This window comes from Hemiscyllium ocellatum, chromosome 35 (genome assembly GCF_020745735.1).
Source record: "Hemiscyllium ocellatum isolate sHemOce1 chromosome 35, sHemOce1.pat.X.cur, whole genome shotgun sequence".
Taxonomy (NCBI): domain Eukaryota; kingdom Metazoa; phylum Chordata; class Chondrichthyes; order Orectolobiformes; family Hemiscylliidae; genus Hemiscyllium; species Hemiscyllium ocellatum.
In genome coordinates this window covers 39,061,265-39,088,903 of record NC_083435.1, presented here as the reverse complement: position 1 = coordinate 39,088,903, position 27,639 = coordinate 39,061,265, and the positions used below count along the sequence as shown (strand labels likewise).

At 41.6% G+C, this 27,639-nt stretch overlaps 2 protein-coding genes across 2 annotated transcripts; one reads left to right on the top strand and one right to left on the bottom strand.

Annotated features, from left to right (window-relative positions):
- The first annotated feature begins 272 nt into the window (after positions 1 to 272).
- Positions 273 to 1,732, top strand: LOC132832994 (zinc finger protein 271-like). Its single transcript, XM_060851258.1, has one exon. The coding sequence runs from the start codon at positions 725 to 727 to the stop codon at positions 1,673 to 1,675; it is 951 nt and encodes a 316-aa protein (XP_060707241.1). The 5' UTR covers positions 273 to 724; the 3' UTR covers positions 1,676 to 1,732.
- A 2,523-nt stretch (positions 1,733 to 4,255) lies between these two features.
- On the bottom strand, positions 4,256 to 13,120 carry LOC132832640 (zinc finger protein 271-like; the record flags this gene model as incomplete). The annotated part of the gene is made up of 2 exons (XM_060850721.1): positions 4,256 to 4,538; positions 12,048 to 13,120. A coding segment is annotated over one exon (795 nt), but the record flags the coding sequence as incomplete, so codon positions are not given.
- Between the last annotated feature and the right edge of the window lie 14,519 nt (positions 13,121 to 27,639).

Here is a 27,639-nt window from a genome sequence, read left to right as displayed (position 1 = left end):
GAAAGGATGTGAAGAAACAATTTTTCATGTAGCAAGTAGTTAGGATCTGGAACATACTGCTTGTGATGTGGTAGGGGCAATTCAATCAAAGCAAAACAGTTAACTGAAAAGGAGGAATTTGAAGGATAATTAAGAGAAAGTGGGAGTGAACTGTGTATTTGGGAACATGATACAGTTATTTTCTGCACTAACAATTCTCTGATTCTGCAAACTGAGGAGTCAGCCCATTCAGTAAAGGAGGAAATCATGATTATTTTTTCTTTGCAGAATGATTGCACCGTACTATACCAAATGTCACAGAGACGATAGACACCACAGATAGATCCTGACCATCACCCAAGGAACAAATGCACAATTGTGAGAAAATATCCAGTCCCTCTGTAGCATTGTTTCAACACTGGGAAAGTTGGACACTAAAACCATCACCTGGAAATCGGTCATGTCAGGGGAGTTTTGACATGCCATCTGATCTGAAACTGGTCACTAGTGTGGACCCTTCCATCACAACTAACATTTCTGAAGGATCAGTTGTGGGTGATCAGTCATATGAGGCTGGAAAGAAATATGAGTGAACCCCAGTTGTGGTTATAGCTTCAATAATTCATCAAGTCCAAGGCCCACTGACTCAGTCCTATAAGTGAGAGGCTATTCAAGGTGTGAGGTTGTGAGGAGGGCTGCACACATTCAATTTCTCCTGACACACAAGCTACATTTGTTGAACAGCATGGAAGACAAACTATTCAAGCGTGGGGCATGTGACCAAGATTCTTCGAAGTCATCTGCACCCATGAAACACAAATGCATCCACACAATGGAGAAGCCATTCATGTGTGAGGTGTGTGAGAAATCATTCTCACGGTCATCGCATCTCCATGCACACCGATACATTCATACAGGGGAAAGACCATTCAAATGTAAAGTTTGTGATAAATCGTTTGCTGTATCGACAACCCTCCTGACACACCAACGTATTCACACAGGTGACAAACCCTTCAGGTGTGAGGTTTGTGAGATGGCTTTCAGCCACTCATCTGATCTCTTGATACATCAGAGGATTCATACAGGTGAGAAACCTTTCAGATGTGAAGTATGTGATCGAGCCTTCACTCACTCATCAACACTTGTGAAACACCGACGCATTCACACTGGTGAGAAGCCCTTCACGTGTGAGGTTTGTGATAAATCATTCTCGGTCTCATCACATCTTCGCAGACACCAACGCCTACACACTGGGGAGAAACCATTCATGTGTAAGATGTGCAACAAATCATTTTCGCAGTCTTCACACCTCCAACTTCATCAACGCAGTCACACAGGGGAAAAGCCATTTAGATGTGAAGTGTGCAAAAAATCTTTCTCAAACTCAACCCACCTCCGTGTACATCAACGTATTCATACTGGTGAGAAACCATTCACATGTGAAGCATGTGACAAATCATTTGCGCGACCATCGCACCTCCTTGACCACCAACGCAGTCACACAGGGGAGAAACCATTCACATGCGGGTTGTGTGACAAATCATTTTCGAGGTCATCAACGCTCCTCAATCACCAACGCATTCACACAGGGGAAAAACCGTTCACATGCGAGGTGTGTGATAAATCATTTTCAGACTCATCGAATTTCCGTGTACACCAGCGCATTCACACAGAGGTGAAAGTATTCACATGCTAGATAAGCTATGTATCATTCTTGCTCTTAACCACTTCTGTCTGCAGTATAAACTTTACAGGGAAGAATCTGATCAGATGTTAGAAAAATCTTCACATATTTAAAAAGCCTCCTGTATCCAAGGGAAGAGATCTATAAAGTATAAGATTCATGAAGCTTTTATAATGCTGACAAATCTAATAAAATGGAAGATTTCTTTTAAGCATGTGACCAAACCTTCACACAGTAATTGAAACTCTGTGAGGTGTGAAGTGTGAGGGATTCTACTCTAGGTCATTGTAACTCTTGCCCGATCAGTAGAAACCAAAAGGGGTGTAGCCCTTATAATATTATGTTTGTGATGAAACTTTAACCAAAACTCCAATCTCCTGTAGCATTATTGGATCTGCACTGGTGAGAAACCATTCAGGTGTGAAGTGTGAGACAAAGTTTTCCAGTCAACCAATGCACTCACACAGGGGAGAAACCATTCACATGTGGGTTGTGTGACAAATCGTTTTCGAGTTCATCAACGCACAGGACAGAAATCTTTTTGGGCTTAACACAATTGTTGGACATCTTGGAACGTCAATGAACCCACACAGGAGACAATCCCTTCTAGTGTGATGTGTACTAGGATTGCTTCACCACCTCCTCCACTCTCACCACACACTGACATCTCCACATGGACTTGAAGTTGGGTCACTTGCTTCTACTGTTTACCTTCCAGTGCTCATACAGGACAACTGTCGTTCCGAAACCCTGTCTGTCTCCTATTATGAGTCCAATTATTTCAAAGGTGTCAAGTTAACCATACACCAAATTACCAGACAACACCAAATGAAGACATGAATATATATATAGAAGCTCCTACTTGTGCACAAATATCACTGGGTCTCTGGATTTCCTCAGTCACAGGAAGTAGGTGATATAGCAGACTGTATCTGGATTATCCCTGTTATGGACAAGAGAGAACTGCCTCAATCGGTTCTGCAATTTAATTTACCTCCCTTCTTGAAAAGTTACATTTTTGAGGTTGGTTGGGGGTGGGGGGATTATTTTTCCTCTCAAATCCATAGGATGAGTTCAGTGTCTCAAACTGTGCAAAAGTCTATATGCTTTGAAAGGTTCGGTTGGAATTCCATGGGGGAACAGACTTTGGAGTTTTTCATCTGTTTGATACTTGTTGCAACTCTCCCATCAATGGTGATTCGCCCATGGATTCTACTACTGAGAACGGGAGAATAGATTGGAGGAGGGTATCAGTTGCCCCTGTGTTTGAGAAAAGGTTCAAAAAGATTTCTCTAATGTTAATTCTTAAGAGAAACATTTGTCCCACAAATGAAAGGAATTTTGTCTGAATTACTTTGGTCCAGGTGACTATACAAAGATGCACATTATTACTATCAGCCTGTTGTTCTTTCAGGCTGCCTCATCCCACCACACATTTTTTTACCTTTTAGATTTGTTAGTGGGGTCAGATTGAGATGCTGCCTCCTTGACCTGTGACAATAAGTTGCTCTATCAGCACTGAAGGCTGATTGTTTTAGTTCCAGGAGGTCATATGTAGGAATGCATGTATGAACAAGGTGCAGGATTAGGCCATTCGGTCCTTCAAACCTGCACTGCTATTCAATAATATCTTGGTTCATCTGATTGCAGCCTCAGCCCACCTATTCCCAATAACATCTGACTCCTTTGTCAGTCAAGAATGTATCAACTTCAGCCTTAAAAATAATCAATAACCCTGCCTTCATCTGTCTCTGTGGAAAAGTGTTCCAAAGACCTGTACCCATCTGAGAGGAAAATTCCATCTCATTTCCATATTAAATTGATAACCCTTTATGTTTAAAGTGTGCCATGAATTCTGGTTTCTCTCACAAAGCCTTTAATTGTTCACCTTGACCCAGTCCACTCAGGATCTCATATAGAGTTATAATCATACAGAAGGGAAACAGACCCTTCAGTCTATCTCATCCATGCTGACCAAGTTTCCTGAACTTAACTGGTCCCATTTACCATATGTGTTTGGCCCACATCCCTCTAAACCTGTATTCATGTACCTGTCCAAACATCGTTTAAATATTTTAATTATATCTGCATCTACCACTTTGACAGTTCATTTCACACACAAACCACCTTCTGTGTGAAAATGTTGCCCCTCAGGTTGCTTTTAAATCTTTCTCCTCTTACCTTGAAAATATGCCCTCTAGTATTGAACTCCCCTAACTTAGGGAAAGGACCTTTGCTATTCACCTTATCTATACCCCTCATGATTTATATTTCAATAAAATCACCTCTCATTCTTCTAAACTCCAGTCTATGTTGTTTACTGATAAAATATCTCTTTCCCAGGTATGATTTGAGTAAATCTCTGCACTGTGAACAACACATTTACATTCTTTAATCAGGAGGCCAAAACTATAGTCCCCCAGACATGGTCTCACAAAGAATTTACACAACACCTAACAAAACATCCCTAATTTTATGTTCCACTCTCCTTGCAATTATCAACAACATCCTGTTTCCCTTCCTAATTGTTTGCTCTCCCCAGATCCCTCTGTATCATCAAATTCACTGATTCCATTTGAATAATATGTTGCATTTTTTATTCTTCATGCAAAATTGGACAAGTTCACATTTTTCCATAATACTCCATTTGCCACATTTTTGCCCACTGACAATTGGAGTGTTTTCAGGCAGAAATATCCAGCACCATCTTCTTGAACTTTGGACCTGTGATTTCTTGGTGCTGTGTTTGTGTTCATCATTGATCAAACAAATCGGTGGTCTATCCAGCAGCATCAGTCCTACATGGATCAAGTGATACGGACTTCATAGAATTGTGGCTTGGCTTTAGACGTTCCAAAGGAATATCCGACATGGTCTTTGTTGCCAGAAAAATTCAAGAAAAATATCAACAGCAATCTCATGAATTTTCCTTATAATCAATAACTTGACCAAAATATCTGACTAGAAACATGAAACTACATGGATTTCATTGGAACAATTTTTACATCTAAGAAACTTCCTCACAAATACATAGTTAGATATAGTATTCGATAATTAAGCAAGTGGTTAAAAAATCAATTTTATTTTATAACACTGTATTAAGAAAAACCAATTACCATTATCCATAAATCTTGATTTAAGTTCTGCATGCATTGAGATGTAATAATGATTAATCAGCTTAAAATTTTGTAATTTACAGAAATACAGGCATATGGCTGAATTATTAAGAATTAAAAACAGCGTTTGGTATTGCCTTGTTATGCTGAAACAATAAATGATCCTGAAAGTAAAACTTGAATTGAAGAGAAAAGAAAGCTTCCCCATGTAGTATAGTAAATCAGAGGGAGAGAGAGGAGACAATGTTGACTGTGACAAAGAGCACCAAAAAAAGGTGAAAGGTCATTTCCTGAAATTTTCTTAAGTATAGGTTTACTTTCTAATTAACTTTCTATCCAAGTACCATGTTGCTTTAAATGGTTTTAGTCTTGTCAGGACATGAATTAAGGGTAAAATCACCTTCACAATCCTGCAATTACTTCATAATGATTATAATTATAAAGTGTCTTGAGTAAGAGATCTGAACCGAAAGCTTCAAAATCCAGACTGGTGTCAAGCACAGCTGTTGGTAGTCCCCATTCTATTTATATTAATGCTGATTAAAGATGACATTACTACAATAATGAGAAAGGATATTAGCTCTGGTGAAGTGAATTCTGTATGAGTAGAGCCTAGAAACACCAACAGGCAGAAAATGATAGTGGTGTTTGTACATAGACCCCTAAACTGCAGTGGTAATGTTAAGGAAGGCATTCAATAGGAAATTAGAGGTGCAGGCAATAAAGGTACAACTGTAATGGAATGCACTGCCTGGAAATGTCGTGGAGACAAGAGGGCTTTGAATTTTTTTTGGATAGTAATGGTATAATATGGGGGAAAAGATGGGAGATTAACACTAGATCATAAAACTGTATATTATAGCTGGTGCAGGCACAACAGACTGAATGGCCTTCTATACCTTTAATAGTTCAGTGATTCAGTAATTATAGGATCACAGGGGAGTGAGAGGGAGGAAGTGAAGAAAATCAGTATTCGTACAGAAATGGTGTTCGGGAAATTGTTGAGATTATAAAGGCCAATAAATCCCCAAGGCCTGATAATCTATATTCTAGGGCACTTAACAAAGTGCCCTAAAAATAGCAGATGCATTAGTGGTTCAAGACTCTGGAACAGTTTCTATGGATTGAGAGGTAGCTAATATAACCCCGCTATTTAAAAAAGGTCAAGAAATTATAAACCAGTTATCCTGACATCAGTGGTGGGGAAAATGCTCAAGTCCATTATCAAATATTTAATAGCGCAGCACTTGAAAATTTATTACAGGATCAAATAGTCAGCACATCTTTACGAAAGGGATATCATGCTTCACAAATCTACTGGAAAGTTTCAAGAATGTAACTTGCAGAATTAATAGGGAGACCCAATGAGTATTGTTTACTTGCACCTTCAGAAGGGTTTCAATAAAGTCCCACATAAGAAATTAACATGTAAAGTTAAAGGGCATGCGATTGAGATTAGTATGTGGACAAGGATAGAGAACTGGTTGGTAGACTGGAAACAAATTGTAAGAATAATGGAATACTGACCTTTATATTTAAAGGGCTGCAGTACAACATAGGTTTACAAGAATAATACCTGGACTTGGGGATAAGTCATGAGGATTTTCAAATTAGGCTGGATTTCTCTAGAATTTAGAAGATTAAGGGGTGATCTGATCAAAGTCTTCAACATATTAACAAGAAAAGAAAGAGTTGACAAACTGTTTCTATAGGTTGGGGATTCTAGAACTAAAGTGCATAGTCTGAGAATTAGGCCGAGACTGTTCAAGACTGATGTTAAGATGCACTTCTACAGGCAAAGAGTGGTACACGTTTGGAACCCATTTCCACAAACAGCAACAGATGTAGTATTAGTTGTTGATTTTATATTTGAGATAATAAAGTTAAACAAAAGTATTAAAGGCAGATATATGGAATTAGGCCACAGATCAGCAACAGTCTCATTGAATGGTGGAACAGGCTCAAGTGGCTGAATGACCTAATTCTGTTCTATACAGTAGCGCCTCGAATTACGAACTTAATCCGTTCCGGGACCTGGTTCGCAAACCGAAAATTCGCGAACTGAATCAATTCTTCCCATTGTTCGGATAGCTTAAGAATGCTTGGACGGCTGTTCACAGCATACGCGCCAAAGACGAACTGAATGAGATCACACGGGGCCTGAGAGCTTTTGCATTCAACAAGCATGTAGCAAAGCAGAACAATGAAACCATGTGATCGCACACGAGCTTTTTGCGTTCATACCTTCCTTGCATTTCGTACGTACGTTGAAACAAAATTTTACGTACAATCCTGTTTGTAAACCGATTTATGCGTGAATGGGGTCGTTCGTATGTCGAGGCGCTACTGTATTCCTAATAGGTCTTTTTTCCAAGTGGCAGCAATGATTACTGGGGTACCTCAAGGATCAGTGCTTGGAGTGTAGCTATTCACAATATATTAATGATTTAGATGACTTAACTAATTATAACAAATAATATCTCCACATTTGCAGATGACACAAAGTTGGGTGGGAGGGTGTTCTATGAGGAGATTGATCTTTGAGGAGGATGCAGAAATGTTTCAGTGTGATTTAGACAAGTTGAGTCAATGGGCAATGCATGACAGATGAAGTTTCATGTGGATAAATGGGTGGTTATCCACTTTAGTAGAAAAATCAGAAAAACAGATTATTATCTGAATGGCGTTAGACTGGAAAAGGTGCAATGAGACCTGGGTGCTGAAAATAAGCATACAGGTGCAGTAGGTGGTGAAGACGACAAATTGTTGTTGGCCATCATAGTGACAGCATGTGAATACTTGCTGCAGTTGTACAGGGCCTTGGTGAGTCTGCATCTGCAGTATAGTATATGCATGTTTTGGTCTCCTTATGTGAGGAAGGACATTTTGGCTATGGAAAGGGTGCAACAAAGGGTTGTCAATCTGATTTCTAGGCTGGCAGATTGACCCATGAAGAGAGACTGGATCGGTTAGGACTACATTCATTGACCTGGGGTTGGGGGGGGGGGGGGGGGGGGGGGTGTTGGTGTGGAATCATACATAAATGTATAAAATTCTAGCTGGACAAGATAAATGGAAAAAAAAAGGATGCTCTCAATGACTGAAGAGTTCAGAACTAGGGGTAACATTCTAAGGTTACAGAGTAGGCCATTTAGGACTAAGATGAAGAGAAATGTCTTCATCCAGAGAGTGGTGAGCCTGTGAAACTTTCAACCACAGAAGGCAGTTGGGACCAAACATTTAAATGTTTTCAAGGGGGAGTTAGATTTAGTTGGCAAGATGCAGCAGAGTGGGACGTTCCAAATGGAGCTCCTCTGCTCTGCCTATTCTTTTTTCTTTTCTTTTTAGCAGTGCAAAGGGAAATCCGAATACCGGAGTGGCATAAAGGGAAACCAGAGTACTGGAGCAGTGCAAGGAGAGACCCAAGTGCCAGAGTGGCATGAGGGGAAACCGGAATACTAGAGTAGCGCGGGTACTGGAGCAGCACGAGACAAAACCAGTGTCCTGGTGCAGTGCGAGGGGAAACCTGTGTCTTGGTGCAGCATGTGGGGAAGTGAGTCGTGGTACAGCATGAGGGGAAAATCCATGTCCTGGTGCAGTGCGACCTACCTTATTGCTGCTGAGTGCCAGTGAGGAGCAAACTGGAAGGTGGAAGGGAACAGGACAATTGTTAGACCTGTGCCTGGCGTGGGCAGCCAGACCATGTGCCAAGCTGCTACTATTTGAAACTCTTTACTCGACTGTAAATTCTATAAGTCTGTTATAACTATCTTATTTCTAACTTATTTTTAGACACTAAATAATGCTATTATTTTTCCTTTTATTCCTCTTTTCTAACCAAGATTTGTACTTAGGTACTTGTACCTAAGATGACAATAAAGGATATTCTATTCTATTCTTAGTGCAAAAAGGATCTAGGAAGAAAGTACGAACAGGGCACTAAATTAGAGGACCAGCCATGAACATATTGAATGCTGATTCAGGCTCAAAGGGCTGAATTTTTAATCCTAGTCTTACTTTCTATGTCTGATAAAACATAATTGGGTTCACTTTGATTTAGCTTGTGTATAATCATACCCTCTATTTGCTTTCGGAATCTCCTTTTTGATTTCACCTCTTCACATTTTGTCCTCTTCTTGGCTTTCTGTAGTATTGAGCACATGGTGTCAGACAGAAACTTTTGATTTTTCTTCTTCAATCTTATATGATGCAGGCATCAATGACAAGGCTCGAACTAATTGTAATTGCATTCTCAGAGGTTTGCCTGGGTACTGGTTGCTCCTCTGACATTTTGAGGGCTATAGTATACTCTCAGCAGTGTTGTTTCCCCTTATTAGTTCCTTAGCTCAATCCATGTTTCCTTAGCTGATGATCCTTCCAACACATCTGCCCTCCTCATACCTGTAATTGTGTCTTTGAACAAAACAGCACCTCTCTTCATTTCATATTCCTATCTCATCAGCTACATTCACTTTGTAACCCTCAATGCTTTTGAATATCTGTGAATCTGAGTTTCGAAATTTTCTAATGATTCCACCCCCCAGCTTCAGTTTCAGATTTCACAACATGGAAAGTTACAGTGTACTTATCCAACATTCCCTTTGTGATAAGAAAAAAAGCATGCAATATTATTTACAATGATTCCACACACACACACAATCCATAAAGAAAACGATCATATGTGAATCAAAAAAAAGTTTGATCTTTCTGGTTCCAATTTCCTCTGCCTATACACAGCATGGAAACCATAACCTTTTAAAAAAAGTGTTCAGTTGTAACTGATATCTTTGAAATGAAAGTAACATCTTTTTGCAACCAGTTCAGAATAGATAGGAGTAGTTTGAGAAAGATAGTTTGAAGTGGTCAGCTATCAGACTCGACTTTTCTCTCCCAAACAGATAGTGGTTACTAACTTTATTGAAGTAGTAGCAGAGGACTGATGAGGGCAGAGCAGTGGATCTGATCTATATGGACTTCACTACGGTGTTCAACAAGGTTCCTCATGGTAGACTGGTTAGCAAGGTTAGATCACGTGGAATACAGGAAGAACTAGCTATTTGGATACAGAACTAGCTCAAAGGTAGAAGACAGAGGGTGGTGGTGGTGGAGGGTTGCTTTTCAGACTGGAGGCCTGTGACCAGTGGAGTGCCACAAGGATCAATGCTGGGTCCACTGCTTTTTGTCATTTATGTAAATGATTTGGATGCGAACATAGGCGATATAGTTAATAAGTTTGCAGATGACATTGGAGGTATAGTGGACAGCGAAGTTTACTTGAGAACAGCAGGATCTTGATCAGATGGGCCAATGGGCTGAGGAATGGCAGATGGAGTTTAACTTAGATAAATGTGAAGTGCTGCATTTTGGAAAGGCAAATCAGGGCAGGACTTGTACACTTAATGGCAAGATCTTGGGGAGTGTTGCTGCACGAAGAGATCTTGGAGTGTACGTTCATAGTTCCTCGAAAGTGGAGTCACAGGTAGACAAGATAGTGATGATAATGTTTGGTATAATTTCCTTTATTGGTCAGTACATTGAATATAGGAGTTGGGAGCTCATGCTGCAGCTAAACAGGACACTGGTTCAGCCGCTTTTGGAATATTGTGTGCAATTCTGGTCTCTCTGCTATAAGAAAGATGCTGTGAAACTTGAAAGGGTTCAGAAAGGAATTAGAAGAATAGGACCAAGGTTGAAGGGTTAGAGCTATTGGGAGAGGCTGAATAAGCTGGGTCTATTTTCCCTGGATTGTCAGAGCCTGAGGGGTCACCTCGTGGAAATTTATAAATCATGAGGGGCATGACAGAGGACTCGCACAGCATCCAGGGCCGAAGGGCCTTTAGTATGCTGTATGGTAAGGTTAATAGACAAGGTCTTTTCCCTGGGGTGGGAAAGTCCAGAAATAGAGGGTATAGATTTAGGGTGATGGGGGGAAACAATTTAAAAGGGACCTAAAGGACACCTTTCTCATGGAGACGGTGGTGTGTGTATGGAATGAGCTGCCAAAGGAGTAATGAAAGCTGGTACAATTACAACATTTGAAAGACATCTGGATAGGTATGTGAAGAGGAAGGATTTAGAGGGATAGGGGCCACGTGCTGGCAAATGGAACTAGATTAACTTAGGTTAGCTGGTCGGCCTGGTCAAGTTGGACTGAAGAGTCTACTTCCATGCTGTACATCTCTTTGGTTGAAAAATTCATACACAAAGCATCTGCCAGGCTGTTTTTCTCAAGATGTAATGTGTCATTCAGTTTGTGTAACTGCTCTGGATACAAACAAAATTGGTTGTCCTCACTACATGAGGGTTGCTCCAAGTCCCATGTTTCACTGACATCACACTGCTTGAGGACTCCATTGTTGACATTATTGTCCAGCAGCACAGGAGTTGCTGCGATTCATTGACTGAGAGGAGTGGAAGCTGCTTCTTGTTCTGTGCCTCAATCGCACTGTATGTCCTGCACTGTGAGCTTGTGGAGAGGTTTTTACTGAGAACATATTGAGCAAGAACTTAGCTAGGTAGCTCTTGTTAGGTTTGCTGGTATTCCAAACAGTATCCAACAAACATGTGAAGACTTCATTATGAAACTCACATCAACAGTTTATCCTGTGTGAAAGTGCATTGATGGAAAAGGAGATGTGGTGACTGTACGAAAGCCAAGTATTACACCTCACACCTGAATGGTTTCTATGCTATGAGAATCCACCGGTGCTTCAGCAGATCTGAACAGCACATGAAACCCTGGTCATAAACACATTATACCTTCCAAGATTACCTTGTGTAAATCCTCTGGGGTCTCAGGACGGTTAAAGAGACAAAGACAGATTTATTGCAAATCTCATACTTGAAAGGTTAATCCCTCCCTCCCCGGAGAGTTTGTTTAAATGTATAATTTAAACAATCTTTACATTCTGCAAATTGCAGGTTAAACTGAGGACTAAATCCTTACCATCACATAAATGTATGAAATCCTAGCATTAAACAAGGTCTCAAACAGCTTCTACGATCACAATAGCATTTGTCAGTTTCCGCTGAATTCGGTGTCACGCGATAGAAAGACAGAAGCACCACCTTGCGCAGGTGTTTACTTTCTCTGCCATTAATTTTATGAACAGCCCAGTATGGTAATGGGAATAAAACGCTTACTTTTGTAAAGGGCTGTATAACTAATGCTTATGTAAAAAAATACAGTCGCTGATGCTTGAAGTGCTTGTGTTTCTTTGTTTTTGCCAACATTTTCACATGTTCTTCAGTACAGGTAATTCACTTACCACTTTAATGTAACATTTTTGCAGGACCTTGAGATCCTATTTCAATAATCCAAAATTCAGATACTTAATATTCGGATAAATCGAGGTTCTTCTGTACTTTGCTGATTACACAAGTTCAATGAATTTGGAAATTTGCTGTGCAGCTCGCATGTGAATTGTTTCCCCCACGCAAATGTTCGAAGACAGATGACAATAATTTATCACACACATGGAGAAGCCATTCATACTCATATGTGAACTGTGTTAGAAGAGGAGCTTTGCAAACTTGAAAGAATATTTCATACTTTAATGGCTACTTCTGGGTGAATGCATTGGTGTACACGGAAAGTCCGAGACTGAGAGAATGATTTGCTGCACACGTCACATGTGAAATGTTTTTCTCCTGAGTGAATACGTTGGTGAACAAGGAGTGTTGATGACTGTGTGAATGATTTGTTACACACTTTGCACGTGAACGGTTTCTCTCCTGTGTGAATACGTCGGTGTTCCCGGAGGGCTGAGGAATCAGAGAATGACTTGTTGCACACCTCACACCTGAATGGCTTCTCTCCAGTGTGAATGCGCTGGTGTACACGCAGGTCAGAACACCGTGTGAATGATTTATTACACACTTTACACAAGAATGGTTTCTCCCCAGTGTGAATATGTTGATGTTCGAGGAGGGTTGATGACCTTGAGAATGATTTGTCACAGACCTCGCACGTGAATGGTTTCTCCCCTGTGTGAATACGTTGGTGATCAAGAAGAGTCAATGACCGTGAAAATGATTTGTCACACACCTCACACTTGAATGGTTTCTCCCCTGTGTGAATGCGTTGGTGTCTGCGAAGGCTCGATGACTGCAAGAATGATTTGTTGCATACTTGACATGTGTAAGGTTTCTCCCCAGTGTGAATCCGCCGATGTGTAAGTAGATTGGAGGATTGGGTGAAACATGCTTCACACACTTCACACCTAAATGGCTTCTCCCCTGTGTGAATCCTCTGATGCATCAGAAGGCTTGAAGATGTCACAAAGGCTTTAGCACAAACCTCACACTTGAAGGGTTTCTTCTCCATGTAGCTGCCTTTGTTTTAACAATGGTTAGAACAGATGCACCTTGTGTGCCCTACTCAGACACCTAACATGAGTGGCTTTCACCTGTAGGAACAAGTCAGTAGCTCATGAGGCTCGATGAATTTTTGAAGCTGTCATCACACCGCTTCCTCACCCTGACGAATCACCCAGAGCCAAACCTTCAGAAAGGTGTTTAGATGGAAGGCCCACACCACTGACCAGTTTCAGACCTAATAAGAAGTCATAAGTCCCCTAATACGCAACCTTCTTTGTATTGAGCAATGTTCCTTGGGTGATGGTCAGAATTTATCCACGGTGCCTTTCTCTCTCAATTCTCTGCTGTAGTACAATCCTTCTGTAAAACAGGAAAAGGAAACATGATTTCCTCCAACTCCCTCTTCTTTGATAAAGGGGCTGACTCCTCAGTTACAGACTGTTCCACAGTGGTACCAATCTGCTATTTCCTGGTTTGAGGTATCAGATGCAAGCCCTTTTTCCTCACTTGACTGTCACATTCCATCTGCTTAAAGCATAGATACTGAATGGTGTCCAGGAGCAGACAATGTGGCAACTTTCTTTCCTCCATCCAGATCGCCATCTTCCAGGAAGCCTGAGGATAATAGAAAAACAATCAGGAAGAGTGTAAAATGGACTATCAATTCACGATGAGTTCATATCTGGCTGGCAAAGATTAGTTCAACCCTCAGAGTATCTAATATATTTAAGAAGTAAGGTAATACTCACGAGATATGTTAATTTAGTTAAGATTTGAAATTTCTTGAATTGCTTTCAAAAATTGTGAAGAAAATATGAGGAAAATATTGCTTCAGTGCAGCCGTTTGAAGACTTATGGTTTATCCCGTGAAATTAGATCATTGCATTTGTTCAGACTGCACATCCCATTTCAGCCATCAGCTGCAGCACTGAGCAAATTTATTAAATCCAAGCTCAGGTTTTTGGCAAAGGCAAAACCTTCAGCTAAAATCTTTAAAAAAATATTAAAAGACATTCAAATAAATTTATCCGTGTATTACAGTTGAGTTGCTATGGTGTTGGATTACCAGTTCAGAGATTGAGAGTTCAAATCCAACAACAGGATGTTACATAAACAGATTTACAGTGAGAAACAGGCATTCCACTCAATTGGTCCATCCAAGAGTTTGCATTTCACACCATCCTCCTCTTACTCCTCATCCTATCAGCAGATCTTCTGTTCCTTTCTCCCTCATATGCTTGTCTGGTTTCCCCTTTAAAAGGTATCTCTGCTCTTCACCTCAATCCCTGCATGCTGCGAATGGGAATATAACATAATTTGGAATTTGAGGAAACAAATAAACAAAAAAGAACACTTTCAGTTTGTCAAAGAACCCCAAATATTGACCTTCAAGGAAAGAGAACCTGCTACAACTGCTCTGTCTGGGCTTTATGTGACACCAGTCCCACACAACATGGTTGACTCTGCACTATCCTCTGAAGTGGCTGAGCAGACAATGATAAACATTCATTACAATGTTCAAATGATAAGAGGAAAATCAGATAGATCTGTATCAATAAAGTGAAGATGATCTCAGTCCAGTGAAATCTGTAAAGTCTCTCTTACCAAGGTCTGAAGACATGTCCCCAGGTCAGTAGAGCTGCCCTTGTTCTTCCAGGTGGTAGAGCTTGCAAGTGTGAAAAGTGCTTTTGGAGGAGCCATGTTCAGTTGCTGCAAAGCATCAGTGCTGAAGATGGTACACATTGCTGCTACTGCCATTTCACTAGTTGAAAATGTGTCAATGTGTTAGATGGTGAGTCAGTCAAAAGGCCGAATTGTTCTTCCACATGAAACAGGTTCACTGCCTTTCCTCCAACCTAGTTTACTGCATCCGGTGCTCCCGATGTGGTCTTCTTTACATTGGTGAGATCAAACATAAACTAAGGGAACGTTTCACCTCCCGGTCACCACCCATTTCAACTCCTCTTCCCACTCCCTCTCCAACATGTCCAGCCTAAGCCTCCTCAATTGCCAGTGAATCAGACCGCAAATCAGAGGAACAACACCTTATCTTCCGCCTGGGCAGCTTACAGCTTGGAGGACTCAACATTGAGTTCTCTATTTCAAATAACCTGACTCCCTCTCCAGGCCTCCTCCCTTCCATTCCAGCACCTACTGACCTTTCCTTCCAGCTACCAATCAGATTTATTTCTCCCATCAACCAACCAGATCGTACCCACCACCTATATTAATCTATCACTACCTCATCATTCTGACCCTTTCCCCACTTACCTTTATCTACAGTTCGCCTAACCCCACCTCCATCCCTGAAGAAGAGTTATACCAAAAATGTTGACTTCTCCACCACCTGATGCTGAATGTTTTTTTGTATTCCTCCTGCTTTGTCCTGAATGATGTCAAGCTTCTTGAATGTCATCTGTATGCATCTAGACAAGTAGAGAGACACATTCCTGACTTGTGCCTTGTAGATGGTAGACATGCTCAGGTGGTTAGTTACTCACTACAGAATTCTTAGTGTCTGATCTTGTATTAACACATTTGTGCATGTTCGGCTTCTGGTCAATAAAAGATAAAGTCGCCACAGTCGCAGAGGATCATTGGGCTGCTCTCTCATTAGAGATAAAGAAGACTGTTGGTGGTTTAAACTGTGGGTCACTACACCTTAGTCAAGGGGTGAGGTTGAGAAGACAAGACCTTTATGGTAACTTTAGTTGGTAAAGGAAATGAATCTGCACAGTTGGCATCACACTGCATTGCAAACCTGCTATCGAGCCAAGTGAGCTTCCCAATCCTCTGCTGGTCAGTGGTAACTCCCATGACATATATTGATGAAATTCAGTGACAGTAATGCCATTAAATGCACAGGGTAATGGTAAGATTCTCTATTCTTGGGGAGGTCATTGCATAACATCTGTGTAGTGCAAATGTTACTTGCCATTCAGAAGCTCAAAGCTTAATTGTATTCAGCTCTTGCTGCAAGTGGACTCAGACTGCTTCACGTCTGAGGAGTTGTGAATGATGCTGGACAATAGTGAGGCAAAGGCCGAGTGGTGTTACCACTGAACTGATAACCCAGAGACTCAGGTACAATCTGGGGATCCAGGTTCAATAAATACCTGAAATTAAGAGGTGCTCCTATTTAGAGGTATTTTCAATGTTGGAGCTGATTGCTGAGATAGAAAATGTGGGAGGATCCATGAACCTGCACAATTGACTGCCTCTGCAATTTGGTTTCAGGTATCTCTGGACGTCAGAGTTGTTCTAAGAAAAATAAACAGTGAAACTCATAGCTGATCTTGGAGAATTCAGAGCAGGGGAATAGCTAAGTAGCTTTTTTTCCCCAAAGTGTAACCTTACTTTTTTTGTAAATCTACAATAATGAGTAGAGTGGGATTCTGTTGATTATTTCGTTGAGATCTGTCTCGATTACAGTTTATAAATATAAAACATATGTACTAATTTATCCTGGAGCAGTGTTTTTAGAGCAGTAAGATTATGCTTTTGTTTTGGTCTGTAGATTATTAAGGTGCAAAAATGGCCGTTAGTAGAGTAATGTATTGAATATGGAAGGTTAAGGAAAATTTCAATGTTCCTGATTGTCATATCTGCAGGAAGTGTATTTGGTTGCAAATCCTATTAGTTTGCATGGATTGTTGGAGCATTAAAAGCAATGAGGAATTAACAAGAGCAAGGGAGTGTGATGGATAGGAGTTTCAGAAAAGGAAGAGAAACTACAGATACAGTCAGGAAGATGGGTTAGCTCCAGGAAAGGTTGGAGAGGTGAGCAGTAGTGCAGGAGTCTCCTGTGGCTACCCCCATCTCAAACAAGTATGCTGTTTTGGAAAATGTAGGGGGTAATGGACTCTCAGGGGGATGTAGCACTGACAGCCCGGTTCTGGCACTGACAGTGGCTGTAATGTAACAAGGGGTACATCAGGTTGCAAGTGACTGATTGTGATTGGGGACTCTCAAGTCATAGCCACAGACAGACGTTTCTGCGGCTAACAAAGAGACATCAGAATAGTGTGTTGCCTTTTTGGAACCAGGTTCAAGGATATCCTGGAAGGGGTGCAGAACAATCTTAAAGGGGAGAGGATCAGCAGGAGGTCATTATACACAATGGAACTAACGGTATACAAAGAGAAAAGGACAAGATTTTTAGGAGAAAAACATAGAAAATTAGGCAGGAACTTAAGAAGTAGGTTGTCAAGGGTAGTAATATCTGGATTACACCTGGTGCCATGAGCTAGTGAAAGTACGAATAGGAGGATAGAACAGATGAATGCGTAGCTGAGGAGCTGGTGCAGGGGAGAAGGATTCACATTTGTGGATCATTGGAATTTCTTCTGGGGTAAAAGTGACCTGTACAAGGAGGACAGATTGTACCTGAATTGTATTGGTGGGGAGATTTGCTCGAACTGCTTGGGAGGATTTAACTTGTTGGGGGGATTGAGGGTGTTGGTAAGATTGGGGGTGGGGTCAAGGAAATAGTGAGAAAAAAGATCAGTCTTGAGACTGGGGCAGTTGGGAAAACGTGCAAGTCAGACAATCAGGACACGTAGGAACAAAGCAGAGAATGGGATGGGATTGATAAATTAAACTGCATTTATTTCAATGCAACAGGCAAGGCAGATGAAATCAGTGCATGGTGGGGAAGGTGGGTCTAGAATATCATAGTAGTTACATAAATGTAAGTAAGGGATGAACAGGTCTGGCAGCTTAATGTTCCAGAGTATAGATGCTATAGGAAGAATAGAAAGGCAGGCAAAAAGAGGAGGGGGAGTGGTGTTTTTGATTAGGGATAATATTACAGATATACAGACAAAAAGGGCACATGAACTTTGGCAAATAGGGTTAAATACATAATCTAACGTGAGTGTCAATGAGCAGATTATGTAATTGTCATTTGATATCATTGTTAATAATATCCTCCATCACTTTGCTAATTGTTTGAAAGTAGGTTGAGGAGATGGTGATTGGCCGTGTTGGGTTAGTCTTTTTGTGGACAGGACATAGCTGGGTGATTTTCCGTTTTTCCAGGCAGGTGCCAGGCTGTAGCTACACTGAAGCAACTTAGCTCAGGGTGCGGCTAGTTCTGGAGCACACATGTTCAGTACTGTTGCTCATAGCCTTTGCAGTGTCCAGTGCCTTCAGCCAAGTATCATTTGGAGTGAACTGAATTGACTGAAGCCTGGCTTTTTTGATGCCGGCAAACTCAGGAGGACACAGTGATCGAGCATTCACTCAGTACTTCTGGATCCAGATAGATACAATTGTTTCAGCCTTTTGCATTGATATGATCTACTCTCCCATTATTGGAAATAGGGATATTTTTGGAGTCTTGCTGATTGCATGCAACTTTCACTGTTTGGTGTGCATGTGTTCCCGTGTTGTAGCTATACCAGCTTGCTACCAAATTTTAATGCATGCCTACTGTTACTTCTGGCATGCCCTCCTGCATTATTCATTGAATCAGGTTTGAACTCCTAGCTTGACACAGGTTGTAACTGAATACAATTCTGCTGTTGCTGATGTTCTACAGTGCTTCAGTTTCTAGTTTTGAGTCACGAGACCCATTTTAAACTTCTCATTTAGTATAGTGGTTGTGTCAATCAACATGCTGAACGGCATTCCACAATGTGAACATGAGAAATATGAGCAGGGGTAGGCCATCTGGCCTGTCAAGTCTGCTTCACCATTCAATAAGATCATGGCTGATCTTTGTGGACAGCAGAGGGACATCACTTCTAAAATGACTTTGCAGTGATCACTCCTACAGATATTGTCAAGCATAGATGCATTTTCTACAGGTAGACTAGTGAGGACAAGGCTTTATACGTATATTTTGTACACTAACACCACCACTGTGTAGGCTGGATCGCAAACAATGACGAGACAGAATACAGGAAAGAGATAGAATGCTTGGTGGCATAGTGTAAAGATAGCATCTCTCCCTCAACGTTAGCAAAATGAAAGAGCTTGTTATTGACTTCAGGAAGAAAGATAGAGGGCACGCTCCTATCTAAGTCAATGGAGCTGAGGTGGAGATGGTCCGATCAAGCCCCTGAGAGTGACGATCACCAACGATCTGTCCTGCTGCAACCCACGTTGATGTGACGGTCAAGAAAGCACAACAACTCCTCTACTTTTTCAGGAGGCTAAGAAAATTTGGCATTACCAATTTTTATAGATGCACCATAGAAGCATGCTACATGGATGCATCACAGCTTGGTACAGCAACTACTCTACCCAGGACTGTAAAAAAAATTCCAGAGAGTTGTGAACTTAGCCCAGTCCATCATGCAGGTCAACCTTTCATCCATTGACTTTATCAATACTTCTCGTTGCCTCAGAAAGGCACCCAACATAATCAAAGACTACTCCCATTATAATCTCTTCCAACCTCTTCCATTGGGCAGAAGATACAAAAGTTTAAACACCCATACCAACAGATTCAAGAACTGCTTCTTCCTCACTGTTATTAGACTTCTGAATGGACCTGTCATACTTCAAATTTAAATGCTGACCTCATTCTTTATGCACCTTTGCTGCAGCTGTAACATTGTATTCCTCAATCTGTTCTATGCCTGTAGTACATGCATTAAATTTTTCACTGTGACAATGATAACAATAAATCAAATAATAAATCATATCAATCTGATTTATTATTAAGGTGAGGTCAAGTACTCTGTTGGTTGCTTCACTATCTATGTAGAATCAGTCTACAGTCAGAGTTAAACAATACAAACAAACCCCTCTGCCCAACTTGTCCATGCTGACTGGGTTTCCTAAATTGAACTCGGCCAATTTGCCTGTGTTTGGCCTGTATTCCTCCAAACCTTTCCTATCCATGTACCTGTCTAAATGTTAATTACCTGTTGCAATTGTACTCACCTCCACCACTTCCTCTGACAGCACATTCCATATATGCACCACCTTCTGTATGGAAAAAAGGTGTCCCTCAGGTCCCTTTTAAATTTTTCCCTCTCACCTTAATCTTATACCGTCTAGTTCTTGACTCCCATACCCTGGGAAAAAGACCTTGGTTATTTATATTATCTACGTCCCTCATGATTTTATAAACCTCAAAAAGTCACATCTCAGTCTCCTACACCTCAGGGGGAAAAAAGTCCCAGCCTATCCAGACTGTCCTTATAACTCAAACCTTCTAGTTCAGTAATATCCATGTAAATTTTATTTGCACCCTTTCCAGCTTAATAACATTCTTCCTATAGTAGGGTGACTGAAACTTACAAACCAGAAAAGTCCATGGAGATAACATCTATTGTTCTTCCTTCATCTACTTCCTTAGTCTCTCTTCAAAAAACTTAATCATGTTTGTGAGACATGATTTCCCCCACATAAAACCATGCTGACTATCCCTAACCAATAGTTGCTTTTCAAAATGCACCTCGATCCTATCTCTCAGAATCCCCTCCAAAAACCTACCCACTACTGATGTCAGGCTTACTGGTCTGCAATTCCCTGGTTTTTCCTTACAGCTGTTATTAAATAATGGCACAACCTTAGTCACCCTCCAGTCTTCCAGTTCCTCACCCATGACTGCCAGTGATACAAATATCTCTGCTTGGGGCTCTGCAATTTCTACTCCAGCAGCCCACAATGCCCTGGGATACACTTGATCAGATCCTGGGGATTTATCTACCTTGCAAGGTTTGAGAAAGTTTGTATCTCAGGTTGAGGTTTAGGCTGTAGTGAAATAAATAGTGATGAAAAAGAGTCCACGTCACAGAAGAGGAGGTGCTGCGGATCTGCTTTTCGTGGTTTGTTCTTGAGGAATCTACGAACTGTACTTTTTGAGTATCCATTCTTCTCAAATACGTTGTATAGGTGGTTCTCCCCTGAACAAACAGCCCTACCAACCATCAAATCAAAAATCTGGGTCCGCTACGTAGATGACACCTTTGTCATCACAAAACGAAACAAGATAGAAGAGACATTCAACATCATCAACAACACCCTCACAGGCATAAAGTTCACCATGGTGGAAGAAACCGACAACAAACTCGCATTCCTGGATGTCACAGTCGAAAGAAAGGACAACGGAGAACTATAAACCTGCATATACAGAAAACCGACAAACACTGACCAAATACTTAACTGCACCAGCAACTATCCCAACACACAAAAACAAAGCTGTATCAGAACACTATTCCGACGAGCCACCACACACTGCAGCACAGACGAACTTCGGAAAACAGAGGAGAACCACCTATACAACGTATTCGAGAAGAAATGATACTCGAAAACTACAGTCCGCAGATTTCTCAAGAACAAACCACGACAAGCAGACCAAACACAGCCAGAAACCCGAACCACCTTAACATACATCAAAGAAGTAGCCCTACACACGGATGAAAAAAACCATCAATTCAACTGGGACAACACATTTATCCTGGGATGCTAAGCAAAGACATGCCAGAGAATTCCTCGAGGCCTGGCACCCCAACCGCAACGCCATAAACAGACACATAGATCTAGATACCATCTATCAACTCCTCGGAAAACGAACAGGAAATGACATCACCACAAACCCCAGGAACCCCATCCAGGACAAACATATAAATAGAAAGCAGGAGACAACAGCGTTGCTTCACTTGGAGGTCGCCACTGATAATGTTATCTAGCCAGGTAATGAAACGTCTGGACATCAAACCTACAGCTCAGCTTATTTGTCTACCTTAACGTGTTTTAAGATCTGCAGCACCTCCTCTTCTGTGACGTGGACTCTTTCATCACTATTTATTTCCCTGAGTTCCCCAGCTTCCATGTCTCTCTCCATGATAAATACTGATGTGAAATACTTATTTAGGATCTCAAACATGTCCTGTGGTTCCACACATAAATTACGTTGCTGATCTTTAAGGGGCCCCAACTCTCCCTAGTTACTCATTTGCTGTTAATATACTTGTTGAATCTCTTTGGATTCTCCTTCACCTATCTGCCAAAATTACCTGCTATCCCCTTTTTGCCCTCCTGATTTCCCTCTGAAGTGTACTCCTTGACCCCCATACACCTCAACAGATTCATTTCATCCCAGCTGTCTACACCTGACATATGTTTTTTCCTTGATCAGAGCCTCAGTATCTCTCGTCATCCAATGTTCCAACTCCTGACAACCTTGCCCTTCACTCTAATAGGAACACACTGTCCCTGAACTCTCATTACCTCGCTTTTGAGAGTTTCCACCTGTCAGATGTCCCTTTCACCTACAAACAGCCTGTCCCAATCAACTTTTGAAAGTTCCTGTCTAATACGATCAAAATTAGCCTTGCCTCAATTTAGAGCATTAACTTGTAGCCTATCCTTTTCAATAACTACTTTAAAACAATAGAATTATGGTCACTGGTCCCAAAGTGCACCCACACTAAAATCTCAGACATTTGCCCTGCCTTATTTCTTAAGTAGTAGTTCAGGTATGCCCCTTCTCCAGTTGGGCTATGTATTGATTGAGAATGTTTTCTTGACATCTTAACAAATCACTTCCCACCCTAGCCCTTAACTCTCTAGCAGTCTCGTTCTTGATGAAAGGCTTATGCCCAAAACGCCAACTCTCCTGCTCCTCAGATGCTGCCTGACCAGCTGTTGCGTTTCCAGCACCACATTTTGAGTATGGCAGTCTCAGGCTATGGTTGGAAAGTTGAAATCCCTTACTATTACACCCATATTATTCTTACAGCTACCTGCATTCTCCCTACATATTTACTTAATTTTCTGCTGACTACTGATTGTAGTACAATCCCTTCAAAGTAATGACTCCCATCTTATTTCTCAGTTCTACCCATGTTGCTTTCCCGGATGATCCCCCAGGAATATCTCTAAGGATTGCGGTGATGTTTTTTTCCAAATCAAAAATTCCACTCCCCCTCTCTCTTGATTCTTATTTTATCCTTCCTGTAGCATTTGTACCCTGGATCACTGAGCTGCTAGTCCTATTCCTCCCTTAGCCACGTTTCTGTAATAGTTATAATATCCCAGTCCCATGTTCCCATCCATGACCTCAGTTCCTCTGTTTAACCTGTCAGGCCTCTTACATAGAAATAAATGCAGTTTAATTCATCAGGGAGGACAAAGTGAAGACTGAAAATGCCAGGAGTGGGGTGAGGGCTGGTGAGGGGGGGGGGGGGGTCATGGATCTGACAAGGGAGTGCTGGGAGTGGGGTGAGGCCTCCTTCTCCAAAGACCACAATTTCCCCTCCCATGTGGTAGACGATGCCCTCCAGTGCATCTTGTCCACTTCCCACACCTCTGGCCTTGAACATCTCTCTCCTCCTCCTCCTCCCCACCCCCCCGCCACACACACACACACACACACACACACACACACTCCTCCCCCCAAACACAATGACAGAACGCCCCAGGTCCTCACCTTCCACCCCACCAACCTCCACATACTACATCGCATCATCGTCTGTCACTTCTCCTACCTACAAAAATGCCACACCACTAGGGATATATTTCCCTCCCTACCCCTTTCAACATTTCTGAAAGACCATTCCCTCCACGACTCTTTTGCCAGATCCGTGTCCCCATCAGCCCTCACCCCACTCCAGGCACCTTCCCCTGACACCGCAGGAAGTGCAAAACCTGCAACCCAAACTCCCCCCTCCCCCCCCACCACTACTTTCCAAGGCCCCGAAGGATCCTTCCACATCCAAAAGAAGTTTACTCACCTCCACAAATGTCATCTACCGTATGCACTGCACCCTCTACATTGGGGAGACAGGGTGCCAACTTGCAAACCGTTTCAGAGAACATCTCTGGGACACCTGCACCAACCAACCCCACCGGGGCGTGGCTGAACACTTCAACTCCCCCTCTGACTTCACCAAGGGCATGCAGGTCCTGGGCCTCCTACATCACCAAACTCTAACCACCCGCCGCTTGGAGGGAAGAATTCTTCACCTTCCGCCTTGGGATCCTGCAACCACATGGAATTAACGTGGATTTCACCAGTTTCCTCATTTCTCTTCCCCCCCAGCTTATCCCAGTCCCAAGCCTCCAACTCGGCACCACCCTCTTGACCGGTCCATTGCCTTTCCAATCTATCCACTTCACCCCTCACCTTCTCCCCCACTTTCACCTACCTATTGCATTCTCAGTTACCTTCCCCCCTTCCTCCCCAGCCCCAACTCCCTCCCATCTATCTCTCAGCCACCCAGCCCACAAGCCTCATTCCTGATGAAGGACCTATGCCCGAAACATCAATTCTCCTGCTCCTTGGATGCTGCCTAACCTGCTGTGCTTTCCCAGCACCACATTCGAGTTTAATTCATCAGTTCTAACAAGTAGATACATTTTGGGGCGGCACTGTGGTTAGCACTGCTGCCTCACAGCACCAGGATCCCAGTGTCTGTGTGGGTTTCCTTCGAGTGCTCCAGTTTCCTCCCACAGTCCAAAGATGTGCAGATCAGGAGAATTGGCCATACTAAATTGCCCATAGTCTTAGGTGCATTAGTCAGACGGAAACGGGTCTGGGTAGGTTACTCTTCAGAGGGCCGGTGTGGACTGGTTGGGCAGAAGGGCCTGTTTCCACACTGTAGCAATTCTAATTTAATTTGGATTTGTAGTGATGCTATCAAGCCACTCCTGGTGTTGGGCATTGAAATGCCTCAACCAGAGTACATTCCATGCCTTTGCTACCCTCACTGCATTGTTCAGATAGTGTTCTAACAGAGAAATATACAAAATTCAAGCAGTAATAGGCCATCTGGCTGATTAAGCCTACTCCACCAGTCAACACAATCAAGCCTGATTGTCTATTTTAACATCATACTCTTACTCTTTCCCCCTGTACTCCTGAACACATTAAGCCTCTGGAAACTTATTTCTTTCTTAAGTGTGACTCAGCTTTCACCGACTTCTGTAATAGAGAATTACACAGATTCAGCACTCTCCAAGTGAAGAAATTTCTCATCTTTGTCCAAAGTAACTGCTGTGTATCATAAGAACATGACACCTTGCTTTGCACCCCTCATCTCCCCAGCTCAGGAAAACATCACTCATGCATTTAATGTATCCAGCCTCATCAGAGTTATACACTTTAAAGAAATCTCCACTCATTCTTCTAAACTCCAGTGAATACAGGCCAAGTCGACACAACCTCTCCTCCTATGACAAACCTGTCATCCATGGAATTAGTCTGGTAAACCCTCACTATACTCCCTCTATGACAAGTGTATCCTTTCTCAAGAGATGATCAATGTGCCCTAATGGTCTTGTGAATACACTGTACAGCTTCATTAATACTTCTTGCTCCTATGCCATGTTGGCCAACAAGCCATTTGCCTTTAACTGCTTGCTGCATCTACATGCTTGTGACCGGTGTCAGAAAGACCCCCAGGTTCATTTATGCATCGATACTTCCCAGTATATCACCATTGAAACATATTCCATTCTAATGTCACTGTATTTTGCACCAAAGTAGACAACTTTGTACATTTGCACACTACACTGCATCTTACGCTCACTCAACTTGTCTAAATAGCTTTCAAATGTCTTTATTCCCGCATCATTCAAAATTCCCTCATCATTCGAAATCCACCTAATTTTGTTTCACCAGTATCCTTGGAAATATTCTCTCTAATGCATGCAGTGGTATTATGTAGCTGGGGCCCAAACACTAATCTCTGTGGTACCCCACTGGTCAACACATTCCACGCTGAAAAAGATTATTTATTCCTATTCTCTGTTCCTTCTTTGCTGATCAATTCTCAATCCACATCAGCAAATTATCAACAATCTTACCTGCTTTGACTTTGCACAATAATTTCTTATGTGAAACTTCAACAAAAGTTTTCTGAAAATCCAAATACACCAATCTGGTACTCAGAAAGCTCCAGTAGGCTCATGAAACACAAAAACATCACAATCCATGCTGATTTTGTGTAATCCTGTTGGTATTTTCTAAATGCCCTGTTATCCTTTGTAATAGACTAGCATTTTTCCTTCTACTGATGATAGGCTAACTGGTCTCTAACTTTATATTTTCTCACTCCTTTTGTAAAAAGTGAAGTTAAATTTGCCACTAATTTACCAGAATAGTTCCAGAACCTACAGAATATTGAAAAAACAGTGAATGCACTCATTATTTCCTTTATTACACTGGGAAGCAAATGATTTACCCCTGGGGATTTATCAGCTTTTAGTCTGATTAATTTTTTCCAATGCTTTTTTTTTCCAAACGAATACTAATTTCGTTCCATTGCTCCTTCTCAATAAACCTTGCTTCCCTACCATTTTTGGGAAGTTATTTGTGTCTTCTTTTGGAAACACAGAACTAGTTACTTTAATTGCTATGCCATTTCCTTTTCTCCATTATCAATTCTCCTATTTAAGTCTACAAGTCAACATTTGGTCTTCACTAATCATTTTTCCTCTTTTACATATAGAAGCTCTATCTGCTTTTATGTACCTTGCAAGTTTATTCTCAATCTATTTTTCACTCTTAATCAACCTCTGAATTCTAAATAGCTCGCAATCCTCAGGCTTGCTACCTTTCCCAGCAACTTTATATGTCTCCTCTTTGGAACTAACATAAATTTCAAACTCATTTATTGGACATTGTTGGGACATATTTCATATCATGTTATTTAATCCGAAAGAAAGATACAACAGTTACAATATATGCATTTGTTCCTTAAATATTAACCATAACCATGTCTAACTTGTTATTAATCTATTGCAGTCAATTCACCCCTCATAGCATAGTAGTTTCCTTTGTTCAGACTTAGAACTCTAATTTTGGATTGGAGTGTTTTACGAATTCTATAATTTAAAAAAAAACTGCAGAATGCTGTAAATCAGAAACAACAACAGAATTTGCTGGATAAATTGAGCAAGTCCAGCAGTATCCAAAGAGAGAAAACAGAGTTAAAGTTTCGGGTCCAGTGATTCCTACAGTCGCCATGACTATGCATCCTCACACTAATTCCTGTAAAGACTCTATTCCATTCTCCCAGTTTCTCCATCTCTGTTGCATCTGTTCCAATGATGACAGCCTCTTCAAGAGGCTCTCAGAAATGCCCACCTTTCTCCTCAACCAAGGATTCCCCACCATGGCGATTGATAGGGCCCTCAGCCATCTTCCACACTTCATCCCTCACTCCCTCTCTTCCCTCCCACAGCAGTGATGGGGTGCAACTGGCCCTCACTTACCTGCTCACCAGCATCCAGATCCAAAAGATCATTAGCTGCCATTTCCACCATCTCCAGCAGGATGCCACCACCAGGCACATAATCTCCACCCCACCCTAGTCAACATTTCACAAGGACCATCCCTTTTGGGACACCTTGGTCCATTTCTCTGGCAGAGACCAAGGATTACAGCCAGTGTAATCAGCAGAGAGGAGAGGGTGTCCTTTCTGTGAACTGAAGATAGAATTTGGGAGGGTACATGGTCTCTGTTTAAAAAAAAGCCAGAGGATATCTAAAGACTTCGAAAAATATTGTCCTAATAAGTCCTGCAAAAGAATTGCTGGAGGGAGCATTAACATTGATAGCTGGTTCAGAACTTCATGA

Excerpts from the sequence above, each read along its gene's own strand:
- LOC132832994 (XM_060851258.1), top strand. The coding sequence starts at position 725 with ATGGAAGACAAACTATTCAAGCGTGGGGCATGTGACCAAGATTCTTCG.